Source organism: Vombatus ursinus, unplaced genomic scaffold (assembly GCF_900497805.2).
Source record: "Vombatus ursinus unplaced genomic scaffold, bare-nosed wombat genome assembly UNPS02014801.1, whole genome shotgun sequence".
Classification (NCBI taxonomy): Eukaryota; Metazoa; Chordata; class Mammalia; order Diprotodontia; family Vombatidae; genus Vombatus; species Vombatus ursinus.
This window is the reverse complement of record NW_020954579.1, coordinates 10288723-10312370: the sequence shown is the minus strand read 5'-3', so window position 1 is coordinate 10312370 and position 23648 is coordinate 10288723. Positions and strand designations below refer to the sequence as shown.

General features: G+C 37.6%; 1 protein-coding gene across 5 annotated transcripts in view; it reads left to right on the top strand.

Annotated features, from left to right (window-relative positions):
* CDC27 (cell division cycle 27) overlaps window positions 1–23648 on the top strand; it is a 104467-nt gene that overhangs the window by 31096 nt on the left and 49723 nt on the right. For 4 of the 5 annotated variants that reach the window (XM_027873127.1, XM_027873126.1, XM_027873125.1 and 1 more), the window contains exons 2-4: window positions 10397–10472; window positions 14431–14578; window positions 17349–17474. In XM_027873127.1, coding sequence (XP_027728928.1) covers window positions 10397–10472; window positions 14431–14578; window positions 17349–17474 — 350 coding nt within the window. Of the gene's footprint in view, window positions 1–10396; window positions 10473–14430; window positions 14579–17348; window positions 17475–23648 lie in introns of those variants that run through there. The other variant, XM_027873128.1, reaches the window with a different exon arrangement.

The following is a 23648-nucleotide window of genomic DNA, read 5'->3' as shown; positions in this document are numbered from 1 at the left end:
TGATCAAATGGATCTATGAGCTTGTCAACTCCCATTCCTCCAGTAATTCAAATTGCAACCAATCCATGCCATCCATCCTGTTACTCTCATGAATGTTCTTCTAAAAGTTTACCACAGGAGATTGAACCAATTGCTGGAAGTCTTCTTCAGTTTTTTCTGACATCTTTAGGGTACCAGTGGAGCACTCTGGCTATCTACCTTTTATCTATGCCATATGATTACCTTCATGTCATACAGTTCCTTCCTTTATTTCAGTTCTTCTTTGGTGCTCTTCATTGATTGCTGCTTACATCTACCATTCTTTGTTTGATATTTATCTTTATTTATCAATCTTTTGCAGAGGCAATAGTGTTCCAGGTGTTGGTGCCATATAGCAACACTAGTAAAATATTAGTATTGAAAGAATGGGCCTTTGCTTTCATCAGGAGCTTGAGATCAGTTAAAAGAGGTTGGCAGTTTCCCAAAAGCAATCCAGCCTACTGACTGTCTCCTTTTAGCTCTAGGCCCAGCTCTTTATTCACTTGTACTATCTGTCCCAGATAGACGTACTTACTATTGGACAAAGTTTTATAGCATTTCTGTTCAAATTTATGTTGTGATCTGGGCAATAGAATTTTCTTCATCCACTCGATGTTTCTTCTGTGAATAGATAAGCTAAACTCCTTGGAGTTGTTACAGAGCTCTTTCAGGAGGTTCTACAGTGTCTTAGGGCTTGGTGCATTTTACACATTACCATCTGAAAAAAGCAATTAAATTTAAGAGGGAAACAGCTGGGAAAACAAATCTTTGCAACAATTTTGCCTGATATACAAGATATATAGGGAACATATTCAAATATATAAGAACAAAAGTCATTCCCCAATAGATAGATGGTCAAAGAGTATGAAAACAGTTCTAAAGAGAAGAAATGTAAGTTATCAACAAGTATATGTTGTTAATAAAATAAATGCAAATTAAAACAACTATAAAATTCTACCTTATGCCCAACAATTTGGCAAAGATGACCCAAAAAAGGGAAATGACTATTATTGGAGGGAATGTGGAAGGACAGGCACACTGCTGCATTGTTGGAAGATCTGTGGATTCATATAGCCATTCTAGAAAGTAATTTTTGAACTATCCCCTTTCCCCTAAACATTGAACTGTGCCTGTCTTTTACCCAGTGGTGCCAGTACTAGACTTAAGCCCCAAAGAGATATAAGAGAGGGAAAGGATCCATATATATATAAATACTCATAGTAGAACCTTTTATTGTAGCAAAGACCTGGACATTAAGGGTTGCCCATCAATTGGAGAATGATTAAACAAATTATGATGTATACTTGAATATTATTGCATTATAAGAAGTGATAAAAGACAAATTCAGAGAAACCTAGAAAGCCTTGTAAAAATTGACCAAGAGTGAATTGAATCAATCCAGGAGGATAATTTATAGTGACTACAATAATGTAAAAGAAAACAGCTTTGAAAGATTTAAGAACTCTGATCAGTGCAACAACCAGCCATTACTCCCAAGAATCAAAGATGAAATAATTTCCCATCTCTTGACAGAAGAATGGTAGACCAGAAATACAAAATGAGATATTCATTTTTGAAGATGGTTGATATGCGGCTTTGTTTTGCTTGACTCTGCTTATTTGTTACAAAGGGGGAAAGAGGGTAGTGAGTCAGTTAATAAATGGGGGAAGAGAAACACTTATTAATTGCTTATTACGTTCCCTAGACACTGCTAAGCACTGGGAATACAAAGATTAAAAAATACGGCCCCTGTCCTCAACCCATAGGAAGAAGTTACCAGGGAAGGGAGTTTTTTCTGTAGAGGTTGAAGGGAGTGAGGCAGGAGAGAAAGTGTACTGGCATCAACTGGCAAATGGTGAGTTCTTATAGCTGAATGGGATGTGAAGCTAAAGCCCATGGTTTGGTATCTAGGGCCAACTTGTATTAGCTATAGTGGGCTAGTTGGTCAAGATTGCACACTTACTGGCGTGGGCCTTGGGAATGAGGACTAAAGATAAGTGGATTAACATCCTCAAGGACTGGGGCATAGATTCAGGAAGGGCCCAGGTATGGAAATTCATGTCTCAGGTCTATTGTGAAGGGTACCTGAGTTGGGGGTGGAGCAGAGCAGGTCTCTTGGCATACACAGATAATGAGATGACTTGGATAGATGGATAGATGTCTGGATGAATGCCAAGCTGAAGCATAGTGATAATGATGCATAAAGAAGAAAAGAATAAGAATATCGGTTTGGGTTTTTGTATGCACAGGAGAGAGCAGACAGAGGTTCAGAGAAAAACACTGACAAGTGGGATAGTATTATAATTTCTATGCTGAATTTATTGTATGTACTTTAAAAAATAGGCTATACTTAATGGAGATTTGCCGTTTCATCTATCTTTTTTTCTGTTCTTTGTAAGTGGAATTCTTGTATTTGTTGTTTATCAAGTCAGATTAGCAAAAAATAAATATCCTAGTCAAAGTAACTGGCTGCATTTTACAGCTAACTTGTTAGTTTTCTAGCACAGTTTCCTGTTCATGAGGAAGAGTTAAGGTAGATTTAAGGCAAAAGTTCAAATATAAGGAGAATGTTCATCCTGAAGATAGGTATTTAACACATTTCACTCATCAGTCAAAGCAGTAGATTGACAAGCCATTTGAGTGAATGTTCTTCTGTAGGAGCTTTACATACGTGACTTTTTTCCTTTATCTGCCCTCACCTTTCCAATCAGTTGCTGTCTTGTGGATTCTAATTTGAAGACTGGGCTGTTGCAACAGTCTCCTAATTGGACCCCCATCTTCTATTCTTTCCCCACTCTCCTCCATCCTTCACACAATTGCCAAAATAATTTTCTTAAGCATAGGTCTGACCAAGAAAAGAAAGTATATTTTTAAGAGTCTTTACGAGAAGAATGTCCTGTGTTAGACCACATTTTCCATTTTTTAATTTGATACTATAGTCACTGCATTTAGAGTTTACCATACTGCTTTTCTCTGTCTGTTCAACAAACACTTGAATTGCCTGTAGTGTACAAGGCATCATACTAGCTACTAGGGATATAAGGGCAAGTCAAATCAAGTCAACAAGGATTTATTACGTGTTTCCTATTCAGCAGGCACAGTGCTAAGTTCCAGAGATACAAAGAAAAGCAAAAAATAGTTCCCGGCCTCGAGGAGCTCACAGTCTAATGGAGGAGACAACAGATAAACAATTATGTAGAAACATCATATATACAGGATAAATTGCAGGTAGTCTCAGAGTGAAGGCACTAGTTAAGGAGTGGGGGAGGGAGGAAGTGTGAGAAAGGCTTCTCACAGAAGGTGGAGTTTTAGCTGGGACTTGAAGGAAGCCAGGAAGCAGGGAGGAAGAGAAGAACATTCCAGTCACGGAGGACAGTCAGTGAAAATACAAAGAGTAGGGAGATGGAGTGTCCTATGTGAGGAATAGCAAAGCCCATTTTCTTGGATCGTAGAAGGGAGTAAAGGCTGGAAAGATAGGAAGGAGGTTAGAAGACCTTTAAAAGGCAAACAAAGGATTTTATATTTGATTCAGAAGTCAATACTCATTATCATTTATTGAATAATAGAGTGACATGGTCAGACCTGCCCTTTAGGAAGATGATTTTGACAGCTGAGTGGTGGATGGACTGGAGTGGGGAGAGACTTGAGGGAGACCAACCAGAAAGCTGTTGCAGTAGTACAGGTATGAGGTGGTGAGGGTAGTGGCAATGAAAGAAGAGTGAAGGGCGGTATATAGGAGAGATGTTAACAAAGGTGAAATCAAAAAGGGTTGGCAACAGATTAGCTATTGAGGTTGGGGTGAGGAGGTGAGGATGACATCTGGATTGCAAAACTGAATGATTGGGACAGTGTTGATGCCCTTGAGAGTAATAGGGAGATTAAGAAGAAGGGAAGCTTTAGGGGGGGGAATTAGTTAAGTTTTGATTGTGTTGAATTTAAGATAGTAAGCATTTATTAAATTCCCACTTTACTCTAGGCCCTCTATATGTACTGGGAATACAAAGAAGGGCAAAAGACAGTCCCTTTTCTCAAGGATCTCACAGTGTAATGGGGGAGACAACACAAAAATGTACAAATAAGATATACAGGTTAAATTGAAGTTAACCAACAGAGGGAGGGCACTAGTAGTATTAAAGGAGATGGGGAAAGGCTTCTTGAAGAAAGTAGGATTTGAACTAGGACTTGAAAGCCAGGCAAGTCAGGAGGCAGAAATGGGGAGGGAAAGAATTCCAGGCATGGAGGACAGGCCAAGGAAAATGCATACAGTAGGGAGATAGAGTATAGAGTACTTTGAGGAATAGCAAAGAAACCAGAGAATGAGTTCAGTTTTGGATATCTATGGGACATCCAGTTTGAGTTGTCAAATAGGTAGTTGAAGATGCAATTCTAGAGATTAGCAGAGATGTTGGGATTGGATAAGTAAATCTGATAATCATCAGCAGAGAGAATGAAGATAAATGAAAGATGGGGATGATAGAGGGGGCAATCTGCTGGGAAAGACAAATGAAATGGGATCACTTGTGCATAGAGAGGGGTTAGCCTGGTCAAGGAGAAGGACCACCTCTTCATTGTGAGACTGGGCTTAAGAAGTAGGATAAAGTAGAGGTAGAGTGGTAGAAGGTGTCTAAGTGATATGAAATGAGTAGAGAATAAGAGGGAACTCTTAGCTGTGAAAAATGAGGCTAGGATCTCAGTTGAAAGGGGAGAGAGAGCCATGGGAAGGTCTAAAGAGGAATGAAAAGGTTTGGGAAAATCTTTGTGATAAATGGGGCAGTGAATCACTTAGTGTAGAAGGTCTTGTGGTAGTGTGGGCCCAGTGGAGATTATGTGACATAAATTTGTAGTGGACCCAGTCAACACAGTGTCTTGATTTTCCCCAGAAGTCCACAAATAGGAATAAAGGCAGTCTTGCCCAGCAGGGCTCTTACTTTATAATAGCCTAATGTAGATAAGGAGTATGTAGCAATTCTGTTGTGCCCTGTCTAAATCCTAGCCTTGTGCTCACCTCTGGCCAGTCTGTCATTTAACAAAAGAGTCAATCCTTATATCACCTGTAGTGAAACAATTCCTATCTTGAGTTCTTTTCTGCTAATTCTTAATTTACCATTCTTCACAGAGCCTGATATACCTGAATATTGAGCTTTGGTAAACCCAGTCAAAGAATTCAGTTTCCCTAAATTCTGATAATTTGGGAGACTAACTGAGAGGTGTGTGTGTGTGTGTGTGTGTGTGTGTGTGTGTGTAGTTTTCCTAAAGTTTTTACCAGGTTATCAAATAAGTGATTGCCAATAGTAAAAGGAAACATATCTTCCAGTTGTCTATAGACTTGGTTTCGTAAAGAACTGTGCCAAAAGGCCAAGTGTTGCCCAATTTCCCTCCTGGCTTTTTTATTTTTGTTATTAAATCTCCATCTTTGGGACTTATGCTGTGGCACCAAAAAAAGGAATGGCTGTTTTATAGCATCCACATTGATGTTCCCTTTCATTATCATTAATAACTGACAGTATCTTTACTTGAAAACTTTGTGTCACAAGCAGTGCCTAATTAGCTAGGGCTTGTAAGTTGTTAGTTGAAACTCAGGATGCATTTTCTCATGAAAACAATGTCTAGTAAACTATGATTAAGGTTCCTAGACTAGCTCATAAAAAACCTATCTAACCATAATGTATACCTGAAAGGTAGGCAGTTTAATGTAGTGGAAAAAGGACTAGAATAGAAGATAGGAATACTAGTTTCACTCTTGCCAGTAAGTAGTTGGAAGACCTTGGGTGAGGCATTTTCTATTGTGGCCCATGGTTTGGGATTAGTAAATTGAGGGGGTTGGACTAAATGATCAAAAGCCATTTTTCCAGCTTTAATTTTTTTATGAATAATACCATTTCAGCTTCCCTTAACCATCATTTTATAACTAGCAAAATCTGTTCTGAGTAACTTAAAAGTCTTAAACATTTTTCCTGGTTCCCTGGCACTATAGTTCTTACTCTTAGATCTCAAAGATAAGAGATAGGGACTGGGAGACCTGCATGGCAAGAGGGTTTGGCTAGTTGCTTCTTAGTGTCTAATAGTTTTTAAATCTTCCAGTTGCATAAGAGTAGGTTTCTTCCACTTTACCAGGGGATTAGTTTCTGAATATTCCTACTTAAGGAACAAAAGGCAATTGTTGGGGATGGGTGGGGCAAGGAAGGCGAGTAGGAGCAGGGAGTTTGGATTCATATTCTCCCATTGCCTGTACAGGTCATTTATGTGCAAAATTTGTCCTGAAGCCTATAAGCACACTCTGAGAGACCAATAGAGCCATTTTAAGCAAGCAGCATTCTTCATCCTCACCCTACAGGTACTTAGAGGCCTAGTTTTGTCTTTTACTACCTCCTCCTCTGGTCACCTACTCCCAGAAATAAATAGGTTTAAAAATTTTGCATGGGCATTAGGTTGCAAAAATGTCTAATGATAATATTTGAATACTGCTTTGAAAATTTGTCTTCTAAGGCAAAGTGCAGGGTTACATTTCTCTTTATGTGGTAGAATAAGACAGAAGTGTTTAAAGAAATGAATCTCTCCCCAGAACTCTCTCCTTACAAAAAAAAGATAAACTTTTTATGGGTAAAGGGAAGTTTCAGAAGTGTTAGTTTAATGATTGACTAAAGTTTGGATGTATGCAAGCTGGTAACCATGTGCTGAGGAGGGTGGAAAGTAGAATGCAGTGGAGGTTATTTAGAGAACCTGTAAGTTAGAATGATTCAGTGTGCATTTATTAATCCCCTACTGTATGTTAGGGAAGCTGTTGCAGAAGGTACAAAGATAAATTGGACAGGATTCCTGCCTTAAAGGGGTGTAACATTTTTCAGGGGAAATAGATGGATTCTGTTCAGTTTGGCAGACATGGAGTGCCCACTGTATAAAAGTCGCTGTTGAATGTTGGGAATACAGTGGTGCAACATAAGTTTTATTAGGTACCTACAGTGTTTAAGGCCTATTGTACTGAGAAAATAAAGATGAAAAACAACACAGTATCTATCCTCAAGAAATTTATAATCTAGTGCTGGGGATGCAGCATGTACACAAATAAGTATGTGATAAGGGCAAGGCAAGGAGTGCCTTGGAAGTGGAGATGGGCAACAGACATACTTATTGGAAGAGGACACCCCCAAGCTGGTTCTTGAAGAAAGGGAAGAATAACAACTGGTAGACATGGAGAAAGTTGTGTGGTTTAGGCACTGGAGACAACATTACAGATTCAAGACCATCAAATGATCAAATTTGGCTGGAAGGTAGAATGTATAAAGGGGAGTATTATAGGAAAAAGAGGTTAGAAAGGTTTGTTAGAATCAGATTGTGGAAAACTTAAATGTCAGGCTAAGGAATTAGGTTTTACTCTATAAGTATTTGGGAGCTGCTGAAAGGGTTTTGAGCAGAGCTGCGACATCAAATCTATGTATTAAAAAGATTGTTTTGGCAGCTATGTAAGAAATGATTAGGACTGGAGATAGTAATACCGGTTGTGAGGCTTTTGTGGTAGTACAAAGGAGGTGTGATCAGGGACTGAATCAGAGTGCTGATAATGAAACTGGAGCAGAGGAATGAGTGCACGAGATTTGGAAAGGTAAAATCAAGAGAATGTGGTAACTCATGGTAATCAATTGGATATAGGGGTGTAAAGGAGAGGAAGGAGCTAAAGTCCTAATTGCTTATTGGATGTCCCACCTAGATGTTCTATAAGCATTTCAGATAGATGTCCAAAACATAACTCTTCTCTGCTCCCAATCCTCCCCTCTTCTAAAACTTTCCTATTTCAATGAAGGATACCACCATCCTTCTAGACACTCAAGTTTGCAATATCAGTGTCATCCTTAAAACTTTATTTACCCTCACTTAATGAATCTTATAATTTCTATCTCTATAGTATCTCTTTCCTCCATCCCCTTTTGTCTGCTTACATAGCCACCACTTTAATTCAGGTTTTCTCATCTCTTTTCTGGATTGTTGCAATAATCTCTTGGTCACCCTAGCTCAGGTCTCTCCCTGCTTCAATCCATCATCTACACAACTGTCTGTGTCATTTTCTTAAAGCTTAGATCTGACCTCATCACTCAGTAAACTCCAGTGGCTCCTCTTTACCTCTAGGATCAAGTATAAACTCTTTTGTTTGTTATTCAAAACTCTTCATAGCCTGGCTTCATCCAGCCTTTCCAGGTGCTATACACAGTGAAGTAACTCATAACTCATAACTGTCAATTTAGTAGATAATCTTCAAGATTTGTGTATCTGAAAAGCTAATCACCCTATTGTCAGTGAGATAGTAGGCCTCTCTGAACTTAGCTCGACTAGTCTTTTGATAACAGATAATATGGTCTGTCATTGGACCTATTAAAGCTTTTCTAGCATAAAATTCAATCAGTCAATAAATATTAAGCACCTGCTATGTACCTGGCACTGTGCTAAGTGCTGGACATACAAAAAAGAGGCAAAGCACTGTTCTGCCCTCAAGTAGCTCATAATCTTATGGAGGAGACAACATATAAACAAATATGTGCAAAGCAAGATATATACGGTGTAAATAGGAAACAATTAACAAAAGGAAGATACTGGAACTAAAAGGAGTTAGGATCAGCTTCCTATAGAAAGTGGGATTTTAGTTGGGGCTTAAAGGAAACCAGGGAGGTCAGTAGTAGGAGCAGAGAAAGGAGAGCATTCCAGCCATGGAGAACAGTCAGAGAAAATGCCTGGAACTGAGAGATGCAGTGTCTTGTTCATGGAACAGCCAGGAGACCAGTGTCACTGTATTGAAGAATACATGCTGTGGAGTAAGGTATAAGAAGACTGGAAAGGTAGGAAAGGGTTTAGGTTATGAAGGATTTTGAATACCAAAAAGCATTTTGTATTTGCTCCTGGAGGCAATAGGGAGCCACTAGAGTTTATTGAGTAGAGGAATCACATAGTCAGACCTCTACTTTAGGAAAATCACTTTAGTAGCTAAATGGCAGTGGATTGGAGTGGGGAGAGACTTGAGGCAGGCAGATCCTGCTATTGTAATAGTTAACGTGTGAGGTGATGAGGGCTTGTACTAGGTTGATGGCAGTATAAGAAGGAAGGGGGCGTTTTGGAGAGATATTGCAAAGGTGAAATCAACAGGCCTTGGCAACAGCTTGGATATGGAGTGTGAGAGATAGTGATGAATCCAGGATTGTTCCTGTGTTGTTAGCCTGAGAGACTGGGAGGATGATATTTCCCTCTACAATAATAGGGAAGGTAGGAGGGCAGGAGGGTTTAGAGGGAAAAATAATGAGTTCTGTTTTTGACATATTAAATTTAAAATGTAACTTTATATCCTGTTCAAGATGTCTGAAAGGCAGTTGGAGAAGTGAGATTGGAGGTCAGCAGAGAGAATGGGGGAGGAAAGGTAGTAAAATCCATGGGCACTGATGAGATTGCCAAGTGAAATAATGTGAAATAAACTAATCAACTAATCAACCTGCCAGATGACAGAGGGAAATGTAAAAATCTGGTCCCTGTGTTAAAATTGAGACAGGCTGAATTGAGTGAATAATATATGTATCTATAAATTAGCTGCTCAGAATATAATTTTTACTCAAATTTCTTCACAAATTAGCTTAAATGTTTTAAATGGTCTGACTTAATGAGTTTACGAATGGCCACTAAGAAGGGAAAGGACCAGAGAGGACTAAAGACAAATGGGTGTAACTCTCAATGTTCCTTTAATCTTTTGGATGGTGGTAGCATTGCATTGGCAGTAGTGAATGTGGTAGAGCCTTCTGTTTAGTATTATTACTCTGTTGAGTTTCATCACAGGTGTTTGGTTTGTTGTTGTAGGTACTGGTTGAGTTTGGAGAAAGTAAGGAGGTAGAATAACAATGAAATTGGAACCTTCTCACTGGGCTTATTTGTTTAGCGGACTTCTTCCTTCTCAACTTTCTTCCAGATCTGAATTGGTTTGAAAGAGTGTGGAGTTGAGCATTTTTTGTGCTTAATAAAGTTAGACTTGATAAACAACTGAGTCAAACGAGTGACTTTGGGGAACCAGAATTGAGGAGTTGCCTTGTTTGTAGTTTTTAATCTTTAATGGGAAAGTTTTGTTGCTAAAATGCAAATGCTTACTGATAGCACTGGTGCTAAGCTTATCCCCACATTAATCAACACTTTAAAATGACCCAAGTTCTCAAAACAATTTTAGTCAAGGCATCAATTTTGACAGGCAGCCAAATATTACTATTGCTTGAATTGTGGGTGCTAATTTGACATTTTCAATTCAACCTTTAACTACTCTGTTAGATGTAGGTACTGTGGAAATAAATAAGCTCTTTGAAATATACACGAACCATTCAAGAACTCAGAGGTCTTCGTTTTTTCTTTCTCTCTGCAGGCTGCTATATGGCAAGCACTAAACCACTATGCTTTCCGAGATGCAGTTTTCCTTGCAGAAAGACTGTATGCCGAAGGTATGTGACCCGTTCATTTTAAATTTGCTGTTTAATATTATTTGCTTCTGGTTTTTACTAGTGGGAATCAGAAGAAATGTTTGTGGCAGAAATCTTACAGATTAATTTATAGACAATGGTTTTGTTATTTTTTCTTCGTTTTATAGATAGTTTTAGAGGATGAACTACAAGTGTATATGGATTTTATTAGATGGCCATTTACCACTGTCAAATTTTGTGATGGCAGGAATTGTCTGCTTTTGAGAGAAAAGCTAAGGGAATTAAGATTCCTCCTTAGTTTAATTGGGTACTCTGGCATATCCCAGAGGAGATTTATATCCAACCAAGATCTTGAGGCTTAGGGACCTTACTAGAGCGCTTATACTTCCCAGGATTAAGGCACTGGGAGTGCACTCCTTGAATATGGTATCTTCTATTGGGAATGAAGCCTTTGCTTAGTGGGAGCCCAGTCATTGGGGACAAAATCACCAGATGTCTACTGATTCAGAGGACAGACCAAAATGCCCTGCCAACTATATTCCCAGCTTCCCAATGTATAGAGTGATGACCTGTGAACACTATCATTCTCATATTGACATGATTATTTTCTTTATCCTGTGGCTAACAAACTTGTACCTCTTGCTACCCTTAGCCTTGTGATTCACAGTCACTACCTACTAAGGCAAAAATCATTTTCCCCTCTTAGGTCTCATCCATATCCACCACAGCACTATGCCTCTAGAGCCATATCTTCTGTCTTCTCATTTTCATTGTACCTACATTCTCTTATTAACTCTCTTTTACTCTAGATTCCAGGAATAGCTTGGTGTCTCAGTGTTTAGAGTGCCAGGCCTGGAGTCAGGAAGACCTGAGTTCAAATCTGGCCTTAGACACTTAACTAGCTATATGACCCTGGGCAGGTCGCTTAACCTCTGTTTGCTTTAATCCACTGGAGAAGGAAATGGCAAACCATTACAATATCCTTGCTAAGAAAACTCTTTGGAAAGTATATGATCTACAGGGTCACAGAGTCAGACACAGCTGAACAACTGAACAAAAACAACCCTAGATCTCAACCCTATATCACCCCCAATACCTGCCTTCTCTGTTCCTATTTCTTTGGTGCTGAACAGTTAAGGAATTCATGCATCTGTGCCAATTATATCCACCCCAGATTCATGTTAATCCAATTTAGCTGAGATGTTACTGCTAGTACATGGCAATCCTTTTTTTTTCTTCCTCAGTTGAGTCTCTATTGTCCTGGCCACAGTAGCTCTTTCAGGTTTCCTCTTCTTTTCTCAAGCCTCCTGTATGGTTTTTTGCGTTTCTCTTTAGGAACAAATGACAGTAATTCCTGTTTCTTGAACTCCCCCCTACCCCCCTATTCTATACTTGAAAATTCTTGTATCTTTATATTCCTTTTGTCCTTTGCTCCAGTCTCTGAGGAAGAAGTGACCTTTCTCTTTGTGCCTACTGACTGTACCATAAGCATACCACTTCATCTCCTCTCCTTTGCACCGACTATCCTCTGTGCCCGTAATGCATTCCTTCCTCCCCTCTACACTTTGGAATGCTTGGTTTCCTTAAAGATTCAGACCAGGCACCACCTTCTTCATAAAATTTTTTCTGGGCCCCCCCAGTTGCTACTACCCCCCCTTTCCCAAACTACCTTGCCTTCATTTTATATGTATTCTGTGTATATTCATCTATTATCTAATTAGAATATAAGCTTCTTGAAAGTAGTAACTGTTGCTTTTGTCTTTATCTCCAGTGTCCCTCTCATGGTAAGAGCTTAAAGAATGTTTCTCAGTTCCCTTCCTACTTGACTGCTCCTTTTGGTCTTTTTGGCTAATTGATTCTTTTTCCTCCCCCTCTTTCTCTCCTGCCCCATCCCCAAGAAGGAGGGTCACTTAAGGTTCTTTTCCTGGGCTTTCTTTTCATTCCATGCACTCTTTCTCTTCCTTTACAGCTTTATTTCACATTGTGACATTCATACACTGTTGTGGTATATGTATGTGATGGTCTAAACTTACTTTCTGTTCAAATGCTTTCCAGTTTTTTCAACTAGTCTTGTTAAATAAGAAGCCCTCCCTCTAGTAATTTTCTGGGCTACTGTGTTTGATTGCTTCTGGATCATGCTTGTCTAGTCAGTTCTACTAAGCTACTTTTCTTTTTTAATGTAATAAATAATTTTAATGAATATGCTTCATAATAGCATTTCCAGAACTCTATTTCTTTTTGAGAAAAACTTCTGAGAAAACTGGAAAACAATTTGGCAGAGCCTAAAGTTAATGAAACAGCTGGTAGCTCAGTGGATAGAACACTGGGCCTGGAGTCAGGAAGACTAGAATTCAAATCCACACTTCCTAGCAGTGCAGTCCTGGGCAAGTCACAACCTCTGATTGCCTGACGAAAAGATCTGCTACAATTACTGACGAAGGAAATGGCAGACTACTTCGTTATCTTTGCCAAGAAAACCCCATGGACAGTTGGTCTACAGGGTCTCAAAGAGTCAGGCACTACTGATTGACTGAACAACAGCAAAGAGTTAAAAATCATTTATACCATGTACCAAAATAAATTCTAAATGGATATATAACCTAAAAGTAAAAGGTCATATCATTTAAAAAGTTAGAGGAGAATGTAAAAATTATCTTTCGCAACTATGACTAGTGGAAAAGATCTTAACAAAACAAGATGTAGAGATGATCATAAATGATAAAATATACAATTTCAGTTAAATAAAATTATGCCCCCATCTTTTTATTTCTCTTGACATGCTAGACCTTTTGTTTCTCCAAATGAATTTTGTCCTAAAAAGTGTTGGTAACTTGATGTGGCATTAATTCTGTAAATTAATTTGTGATTTTAATTTTCTTATTATATTGATGTGGATAAACAATGAATATTCTTCCAGTTATTCAAGTCTTCCATTTTTTAAAGGATTATTTTTAATTATTTTAATTTTATTGATACCTTTTAACATCACAGCTGTTTCAAGATATGCCTCTCACCACCCAGAGCTTTTCCTTATGACAAAAAAGTTAACCAAAACCACAATACTTGGCCCACAGTAGGTACTTAATAATTTCTTGTTGACCGGCTGGTATCTGAAAGGATATGCCATATTACATGCTCATAGTCTCTCACCTCTACAACAAAAGAAGTGAGATATATTTATTCTTGTTTTCATGTGATCATTGATAATGACCTCTTTTTAGAACTATTCATATCCTTGGGGAAATGACTTTTTTTTTTAATAATCATTTCTTTCTCTTGTTTGGTTAAGAATTTTCCCCCTTCCCATAGCTGTGAAAGGCATTTTTTATTTTTCTCCAATTTGTGCATAATGTTACCTATTTTAGCTAGATAGCATATTTACCTGGAACTTACTAAGATGTACAGTACAAGATACTAGTCTAAACTTTTATTGTAGTCAAATTGCTTTACAGTTTTTCCATTAGTTATTGTTGAATAGATACTACTTTCCAGAAAGTATTAGGCTTAACTAGCCTTGGACTACTGTGTTCAGTTGTTTCTGATTGTTACTTATTTGTCTTTTTCACTGATCCATTTTTTTATTTTTAATTATTACCAAGTAGCTTTGATAATTTCTGCTTCATAATATAGTTTGAAACCTGGAAGGGTCATTTCCCTTTCATTCCTACTTTTTTCATTCTTTCTTTTGAGATTTTAGCTCTTGTGCCATTAAAGATTTTTGATTAGAAGTATGATACAGTTGGATTTGTGTTTTTGTTCTAGCCTTCTGAAAAGTAATTACTGTGTTGTTCAATTATAGGTTGTTTTATCCTCATTGAAATTTCTGAATTGTTTTTGTATTAAATAATTGCTTAATTTTCCTTTGTTTTTAGTTACTAGTGAGCACTCTCTTAGTTACTGTCAAATGGAATCTTGTTTCTTGCAGTTGCTTGTTATTGAGGACAAAATGATAACCATTTTTTGAATTTTTTCCCTTCAGTACACTCAGAAGAAGCATTGTTTTTACTGGCAACCTGTTATTATCGCTCAGGAAAGGCATATAAAGCATACAGACTCTTGAAGGGACACAGTTGTACTACCCCACAGTGTAAATATCTACTTGCAAAATGTTGCGTCGACCTCAGCAAGTAAGTTAGTTAGCTAATTTTCCTTTATTAATGCTGTGTATTTAGACAAAACACTGTTACTTGTCAGGTCCTCTTGTTCTAAATTCAATATTACTGTCCAAATCATTTTGTATTAAAACTTTGTTGTATTTGAATAATTATTGAGGTAATTGGAGTGTTTTTATTGTAATGCAAAGGTAATATCACAACAACAATTATTGGAATCTAACCGATAATTAACAAATTCTCACTGACTCTTGAGATTGGATGCCACAAGTGATATTACCTTTGCTTGCAGATATGGACTTAATGGAATAGACCTGGAAATAAGCATCTTCCTGCACATCCAGAGTGGGTGCCTCTTTGGGACTAAAAAATATTATGTATTCCCAGCCATTCTCTGTGACTAGGGGAGGGTAGATAGGAGACAATTCCCTGCAAATTCCCCTTTTTTTGAATTCCTGTCAAGTAAAGCAAGTGGTATGATAATTCTTAATGCTCCTGTACATTTTTAACTAATTTATCCAACTGTAGTACTTGTGACTTGAGACCATCCATTCTATGTGTGGAGATAGCCAAGAGTGTAAGTTCTATTAAATTATTTTGAAGATTCAGTAAGGGTTTATTAATAGACCTCCTAAGAAATACATGCTGATAAGTACCCAAGCATTTATTTGTACATAGACTAAATTAATGACTTAAAAAAAGAAAGCTGAAAGGATCTAGAAAATTCCTGAAGTTTTTTTAAGAATTCATTTGTTATCTTGTTTTTACATTATCTTCATTTCCAATTATCCCTCTCACTCCCTTCTATCCACCCTAATTTGTAATGAAGATTAAAAAAGAACAGAAAAAAAGTTTAGCAGAACTTGCCAATACATTAGCTGAATCTAAACAGCCTGTGGAATGTCCATAGTTCCCCACCTCTGCAAAGCAGGTACATTTTCTCATCTCTTCTCCAGTGCCAAGCTTGGTCGTTATTATTATACATCGTGCATTTTCTCTTTTTTTGTAATTTCCATTTACGTTGTTGTAATAATTTTGTATTTTTTTTCCTGTTCTTACTTCACTGTATATCAATCATATCAGTCTTCTCATGCTTCACTGAATTCTTCATATTATCATTTCCTACAGTATAGTGATATTTCACTCAAAAGTTTCTCAATGAGTTATTTAACACTCCAAAAAAGCATCAAGAAATTAAATTCTAAAAACCTATCTATGCATATATTTTGCTCATTGACTCTATAGGCAAAAGTCCCAGATTGGACATTCTTAATTTATATTCAAATCAATTCAAATGCACAAGAAATTAATCTTATATAAAATAACAATAGATTGCCATCCTTTAGGTTAGGATAGTTATAGTTTTAAATGTTTATATATTCATAGTTATGGGTTAAGTGGATTAGTCAAAAATAGATGTTAGTAATTAGAAATATTTTTCATGATGGAAATTTATTTTCAAAAGTAAATTTAAAATATAAACCTTTATGAACCCTAATTTCCTTTTGTAAACAAACCTATATTGGAATCATAATCCTATTTTCTCATTCACCACTACTTTAAGAGATTGCTAGGTAGTACTTAATAGGGAAGTCAGAGCTAGAAATCAGACCTTGGTTTTAGTCTTGGTTCTGGAACTAACTCACTGTATGACTTTGGATAAGTCACTTCATCTATCTGGACTCAGTTTCTTCATTTATAAATAAAAAGGTTGGACTTGACGGTCTCTGTGCTTTGCTAAGTTTATGATTTCTATAATTTTAGATGTAGGAATGAATCATGTTTTCAAAGAAATATTAACAAGTAAATGGCTGATTACTACTTGCTTAATGTCAAGAAATTACATTTAGTTTTTTAGCCTTAAAATCAGGTGACTTAAGTTCAAATCCTGGCTCTGTCACTTTCTAGATGTGCAGCAAGCTGGGACAAGTCTCCACCTCCTCCAGGAGTCTAACATTCTATTATTAATTTGACTTGTTTTTTATTCAAGGGCAAAATTGAAATTTAAAAAAGAATATGCTCCCCTAGCCCTAAAATTGAAAAATACCTGGCTTTATAAAGTTCCTATCTACACAAAAATATTCATCTCAACACTTTTTGTGGTAACAAAGAAATACCAAACAACTGGGGAATGGCTAGACCAAATGTGGTATAATGGAATGTTGCAGTGTTCTAAGAAATTATAAATAAATGGAAAGACTTACATGAAATTATGTAGAGTGAAGTAAGCAGAGCTAAGAAAATAATGTACACAGTGACTACAATAATGTCAATGAACAACCATTACAAAATGAAAGTGAATGTCATTAAACTACAAAGAACAAGCCTGGTCCCAAAGAAGAGATGTGACAAGATATCTTCACCCCACACCTTTGCAAAGATTAGAGGTTCACAAGTGTGACATATTGCACAAACTTTCAAACTTTTTCAGTGTATTGATTGGTTTTGCTAAGTTTTCGCCTTTTTCTTTTCTTTAAAAAATATTCTTTGTTATATGAGATGGCTCTCTGGGAGTGGAAGAAAGAGTCATGCTGCGAGAAACTTTGGTGATATAAAAACAAAAGGTATCCAAAAAAAATTATTTGAAAAAAGATATCTGTCTTTTTTTCCCTAAATGCCCAGAAGAGCTGTCCTACTTAAGGATAGAGTCAAATGAGTGTTGGTTGGTGTCTTTCTGACAGACCATTGCCTTATCTGTTTCTATCTCTAGTAGAGTTGGTAATAGAAGATATGTTTATATACAGTAATTTATTATTTTTTGCCTAAATTTGTGTTTTATTTTAAGGCTTGCTGAGGGGGAACAGATCTTATCTGGTGGAGTTTTAAATAAGCAGAAAAGCCATGATGATATTGTTACAGAGTTTGGTGATTCAGCTTGCTTCACACTTTCGTTGTTGGGACATGTATATTGGTAAGTGAAAATTATTTCAACTGTTAGAAATCTTTGATTGTTTATAATAAAAATGACAGTTCTACCCAAGTTATCTAACTTATTCTGTATACTACCAATTAAACTAATTGTTTGCAACCCATGAGTTCTTACAGGTCTAAAAGGTGGTACTGATTTAATTTATTTTTATCAAATAGCATTCACCCATCTGTTGCTATGATCATCTGGTTCTCAGGCTTTTTGGATATATAAATGTAGAGGAGGTATTGGTTTCTATGTCTCACTCTTGAGTTGTCCCTTTTTGCAATTTCTAGAGTGTGCATTATGCCTTTCCCTCACCTTGGGGGTAAGAATACCAAAATGTAAGTCTTTGAAAGGGAAGAAAAAGGTGAGAGTAAAAACTGAAGCTTTTCTTTAAGTTTAAATAGCTCCTTACTCTATGGAAAGTAGTTTTGATTCAGACTTTGCTGGCATTCTGGAGAAGTCTTTTTCTTTCTTCTTCCTTCCTTCTCTTCTCTCTTTCTCCCTTCCCTTCTTGTTCCTTCCCTTCCTCTCTCCCTCCTCATTCTCTCCCTTCCTCCTTTTTATCCTACTTCTCTTCTTCCCTCCCTTCCTTTCTCCCTTCCTTCTTCTCTTTCTTCCTTCCTCCCATCCTTCCTTCCTTCTGTCACTGAGAAGTGAAATGACTTGCCTAGGGTTTCAGAGCCATTATGCATTAGAGGTGGGACTTGAAACCCAGTTTTTTCCTAATGGAAACAGCTTAGCTATCTGCTACCCCATACTTCTTCTTTGTTATTTTTTATAAGGAAAATTGACCTCAGTTGGTCTAGAATTTTTTCCCTTTTCCCTCCAACATATTTTTTATTTCATTAAATATTTCTCAATTACATTTAAAAAAGTTTTAACATTCATTTATTTAAAATTTTGAGTTTCAAATTCTTTCCCTCCCTCCCTTCCCCTCTCCTTAAGAAGGTAAGCAGTTTGATATAGATTATACATGTGAAGTTATGCACAACATATTTGCATATTAACTTTGTTGCAAAATAAAACACAGGACCCCTCAAAAAGTAAACAAATAAGAAAAATAAAGAAGGTAAAAAAAGTATGCTTTGATCTGCATTCAGACTCTATCAGTTCTTTGGAGGTGGATAGCATTTTTCATCATAAGTCTTTTGCATTTGTATTCAAATTTGTATTTGATCATTGTATTAATCAGACCAGCTAAGTCATTCACAGTTGATCATTGTACAATATTGTTCTTACTGTGTACAGTATTTTCCTGGTTCTGCTCACTTCACTTTGCATCAGTTCATGTAAGTCTATCCAGGTTTTTCTGAAACCATCCTGCTCATCATTTCTTTTTTTCTTTTAAAAATGAACATCCAGGGCAGCTAGGTGGCGCAGTGGATAGAGCAATGGTCCTGAAGTCCGGAGGACCTGAGTTCAAATCCAGCCTCAGACCAAACATTTGACACTTACTAACTGTGTGACCCTGGGCAAGTCACTTAACCCCAATTCCCTAAAATAACAAAAAACAAACAAACAAACAAAAATGAACACCCTCTTGATTTTTTTGATAGAAAAATAGTTCTCTGCCACCAAAAAAAGAGGTGCTATAAATATTTTTGTACATGTAGGTCTTTCTTCTCTCCCCTTTTTAAAAATTTCTTTGAGATGCAGACCTACTAGTGGTATTGCTGGATCAAAGGGTATGCACAGTTTTATAGCCCTTTGGGCATAGTTCCAAATTGTTCTCCAGAATGGTTGGGTCAGTTTACAACTCCATCACCAGTACATTAGTGTCCCAATTTTTCCACATCCCCTCTAACATTTATCATTTTCCTTTTCTGTAATATTAGCCAATCTGATAGGTGCGAGATGGTACCTCAGAGTTGTTTTAATTTGCATTTCTCTAATTAATAGTGATTTAAAATATTTATTTCTGTGTGATTATAGATAGCTTTGATTATTTCATCTGAAAACTGCCTGTTCATATCCTTTGACCATTTATCATTTTTTTTATTATATACAATGTTGTCTTGGTTCTGCTTATTTTGTTCTTCTTTATTTCATGCAAATCTATCCATGTTTTCTTCTAAAAATCATCAGGCTTATCATTTCTTATAGCACAGTAGTATTATATCACTCTTTGGCCATAATTCCAGATTGCTTTCCAAAATGATTGGAGAAGTTCACAGTTAGTCCCAATTTTTCCACATCCCCTCCAACATTTGTTGTTTCCCCCTTCTGTCATTTTAGCCAATCTGATAAGTGTAAAATGACATCTCAAGATTATTTTAATTTGAATTTCTCTGATCAATAATGATTTAAAGCATTTTATATGAGTTTAAATTGTTTGGTTTCTTTATCAGAAAACTTCCTGTTCATATCTTTTGGTGATTTATCAATTAGGGAATGACTTCTATTCTTATAGATTTGACAAAGTTCTTTATATACTTGATAGGAGACCTTTATCAACAATTCTGCTTTTTAAGGAGTTCTTTTCTTCAGTGAATTTTTATAATTCTCTTTTCATAATTTTCTTGCATCACTCTCATTTCTTTTCCCAAATTTTCCTCTACTACTCATATCTTTCTTTAACTCTTCTAGAAATTCTTATTTGGCTTGGATCCAAATAGCACTTTTTTTTTTTTGAGGTAATGTGGTCTTGGGAGAGGTATGGTCACTGCTGTCCTGGTGTGTACTCTAATCTTTACCTAGGAAGGGTCCCTGGTCCCCTGAATCCACAAGTGCTAGCACTCTCTTTGACTTGGAACTGCAACCAAGCCACCTGTTCCCTTGTGACTGACCCTGCCCAGCTTGCAATTCCAAGGCAACCCAGAATTGCAAATGGGCAATAAAGTTACCAGTAAGTACCAGCTATACTCAGTGCCAGCAGTGGTTCCCCTGTAATCTCTTTTGGACCAGTTGTCTGACCCCCTTATCGGTCTCTGGGCTTGGAGCTCCTAAAACTCCTGTGGCTGCTATTGTTGCCAAAGTGTGTGTGGGCTCCAGACAGGCTTCCACTCCAGTGTCACAAACTCCTGCCAACTCCCTAAGTTTTCTTTGGCTGGAAAAATAGCTCACCTTGACCTTTTGTTGACTCTGCTGTGCCAAAATCTGATTTGAGGTGTTATTTTGAAGTTATTTAGAGGGGAATGTTGAAAGAGTTCATTTGGGTTGCCAGTAATCCACCATTTTGACTCCACACTCTGGTATAGAATGTTTTAAAAACAAAAAAGGTATAGTGATTTTTAAAAAGTAATTATAACAAATTGGACTGGACTCGTGGACTCTTCATCTGCCAAGATGAAGGCTTACTTGCTGTCTTACCATACATACTGTTTAGAGAAATTGACTAAAAAACAGGCAGTCACATACGTTCTTAAAAGGTTGAGATTGAAAGGAGGAGAGGGATGTGACTTACTTATCCACCACAGTTCTTCAAAGAAAACAGGGAACCACATCACATATCCTTAGTCACTGCCAAAGGTCACGAAGGTATTTAGGTACTCTTAAGTCTTTGAAGGTGTGAGTAATATCTAGGAGTATGTAATTATTGGAAGGTGGTAGAGCTTAATTTGAGGAGGAATCATTATGGAAATATTGGTTGATATATTTTAAATCTCATTAAATATTTTGTTGGGCTAATCGGGGTTCATAAAAATTAAAGAGTTCTGGAGTGGATGGTAGGGTGCTTAGCTTAGTTTCATGTATTAAAATAAAGCCACGGAGGGAGGAGCCAAGATGGCAGAGTTAAAGCAGTGACTTGCTTGAGCTCTCCCCCAAACCCCTCCAAATACCTATAAAAAATGGCTCTAAACAAATTCTAAAGCAGTGGAACCCACAAAAAGACAGAGCGAAACAAATTTCCAGCCAAAGAGAGCCTGGATGGTTGATCAGAAAGGTATGTCGCGCCAGGCTGGGAGAGGAGCGCAGTGTAGCGTGGGTGCACAGGACTCAGTGAAGCTGGAGCAGGCCTCAGAGGACTGAATCGTGGTCAGCTCCGGCAATTTTCAGACTTCTCAATCCACGAACGCCAAAGACAACTTAGAGGTCAGTGGGAAAAGTCTGTCACTGCGGTGGTGAGAGAGGAGCGCAGGATCCCAGCCCCATTCCTTGGGACAGCGGCCGCTTCCTGAGCTTCCGGCCCACAGACTGAGGGAGAATCGAGTGGCTGATCAGAGGGGGATTGCGGGGATCTCTCTGCTGGTGCAGGATTCTCTTGCTTTGCCTGTGCTTGGATCTGGGTCACAGCTCTGGGTGGCCGTCCTGGGGCAAGGAGAAACGCTGGCATGATGGAGCTTGTGGTGGCTGTGGAGAGGAAACCCTCCTCACAGTTCCAAGACAGAAAAGAGTGCCCATAGACCAGAGCACAGGCCAGAAAAGGAGTAAACACCTCACCCTTGATCATACCACCTTGGAAGAACTGAAAATTTACAGGTCCCTAGAAGTATCTCTGAAAACAGCTGCAAAAAACCCCTGAAGCTTGGGACAGTACATTCTCCACACTGGAAACAGACTCCTACCTTAACAAAGAGTCTATAACTCAAGTAATTGACTGAGATCATGAGCAAGCAGCGCAAAAAGAGTCAGACTATATTATCTTATTTTGATGACAAAGAAGATCAAAACATACAACCAGAAGAAGACAACGAAGCCAAAGCTCCTACATCCAAAGCCTCCAAGAAAAATATGAATTGGTCCCAGGTCATGGAAGAGCTCAAAAAGGATTTTGAGAAGCAAGTAAGAGAAGTAGAGGAAAAACTGAGGGTGATGTTAAAGGAGACCCAAAAAAAAACCTGAAGAAAATAACACCTTAAAAATAGCCTAACCCAAATGGCAAAAGAGGTCCAAAAAGCCAATGAGGAGAAGAATGCCCTAAAAAGTAAAATTGGCCAAATGGAAAAGGAAATCCAAAAGCTTACTGAAGAAAATATTTCCTTAAAAATTAGAATTGAGAAATTGGAAACTAGGGGCAATATGAGAAATCAAAGCACTGTAACACTAATCCAAAGGAATGAAAAAATAGAAGAGAATGTGAAATATCTCACTGGAAAAACAACTGACCTGGAAAATAGATCCAGGAGAGAGAACTTAAAAATTATTGGACTATCTGAAAGCCATGATCAAAAAAAGAGCCTAGACATCATCTTTCAAGAAATTATCAAGGAAAACTGCCCTGATATTTTAGAACCAGAGGGCAAAATAGAAATGGAAAGAATCCACTGATCACCTCCTGAAAGAGATCCCCAAAGGAAAACTCCTAGGAATGTTGTAGCCAAATTCCAGAATTCCCAGGTCAAGGAGAAGATATTGCAAGCAGCCAGAAGGAAACAATTCAAGTACTGTGGAAACACAATCAGGATTACACAAGATTTAGCAGCTTCTACATTAAGGGTCCGGAGGGCACAGAGTATGATATTCCGGAGGGCAAAGGAGTTAGTACTACAACCTAGAATCACCTATCCAGCAAAACTGAGTATAATCCTTCAGGGTAAAAAATGGTTGTTCAATGAAATAGGGAACTTTCAAGCATTCCTATGGAAAAGACCAGAGCTGAATATAAAATTTGACCTTCAAATACAAGACTCAGGTAAAACATGGAAGAGGTAAACAGGAAAGAGAAATCATAAGAGACTTATTAAGGTTGAACTGTTTACATTCCTGCAGGGAAAGATGATATTTGTAACTCATGAGTCCTTTTTCAGTATTAGGGTAGTGGGAGGGAAAAAAATTATATATGTATGTATAAATAGATAGATAGAGGGCACAGGGTGAGTTGAAAATGAAGGGGTGAGAGAGGATTGTACTGGGAGAAGGAGAAAGGGAGAAGTAGAATGAGGTAAAATATCTCACATAAAACAGACAAGAAAATACTTTTACAGTGGAGGGGAAATGGGGGAAGGTGAGAGGGAATGAGTGAATCTCATTCTCATAGGATTTGGCTTAAGGAAAGAATAACATACACAATGGGGTATGGAAATCTATCTTACCCTACAGGAAAATAAAGGGGGAAGGGGACAAGAGAGCAGGGGGTTGATAGAGGGGAGGGCAGATTGGGGGAGGGGATAATCAGAAGCAAACACTTCTAAGGAGGGACAGGGTCAAAAGAGAGAGTAGAATAAATTGGGGGTAGGATAGGATGAAGGGAAATATACTTAGTTTTTTACAACATGACTACTATGGAAGTGT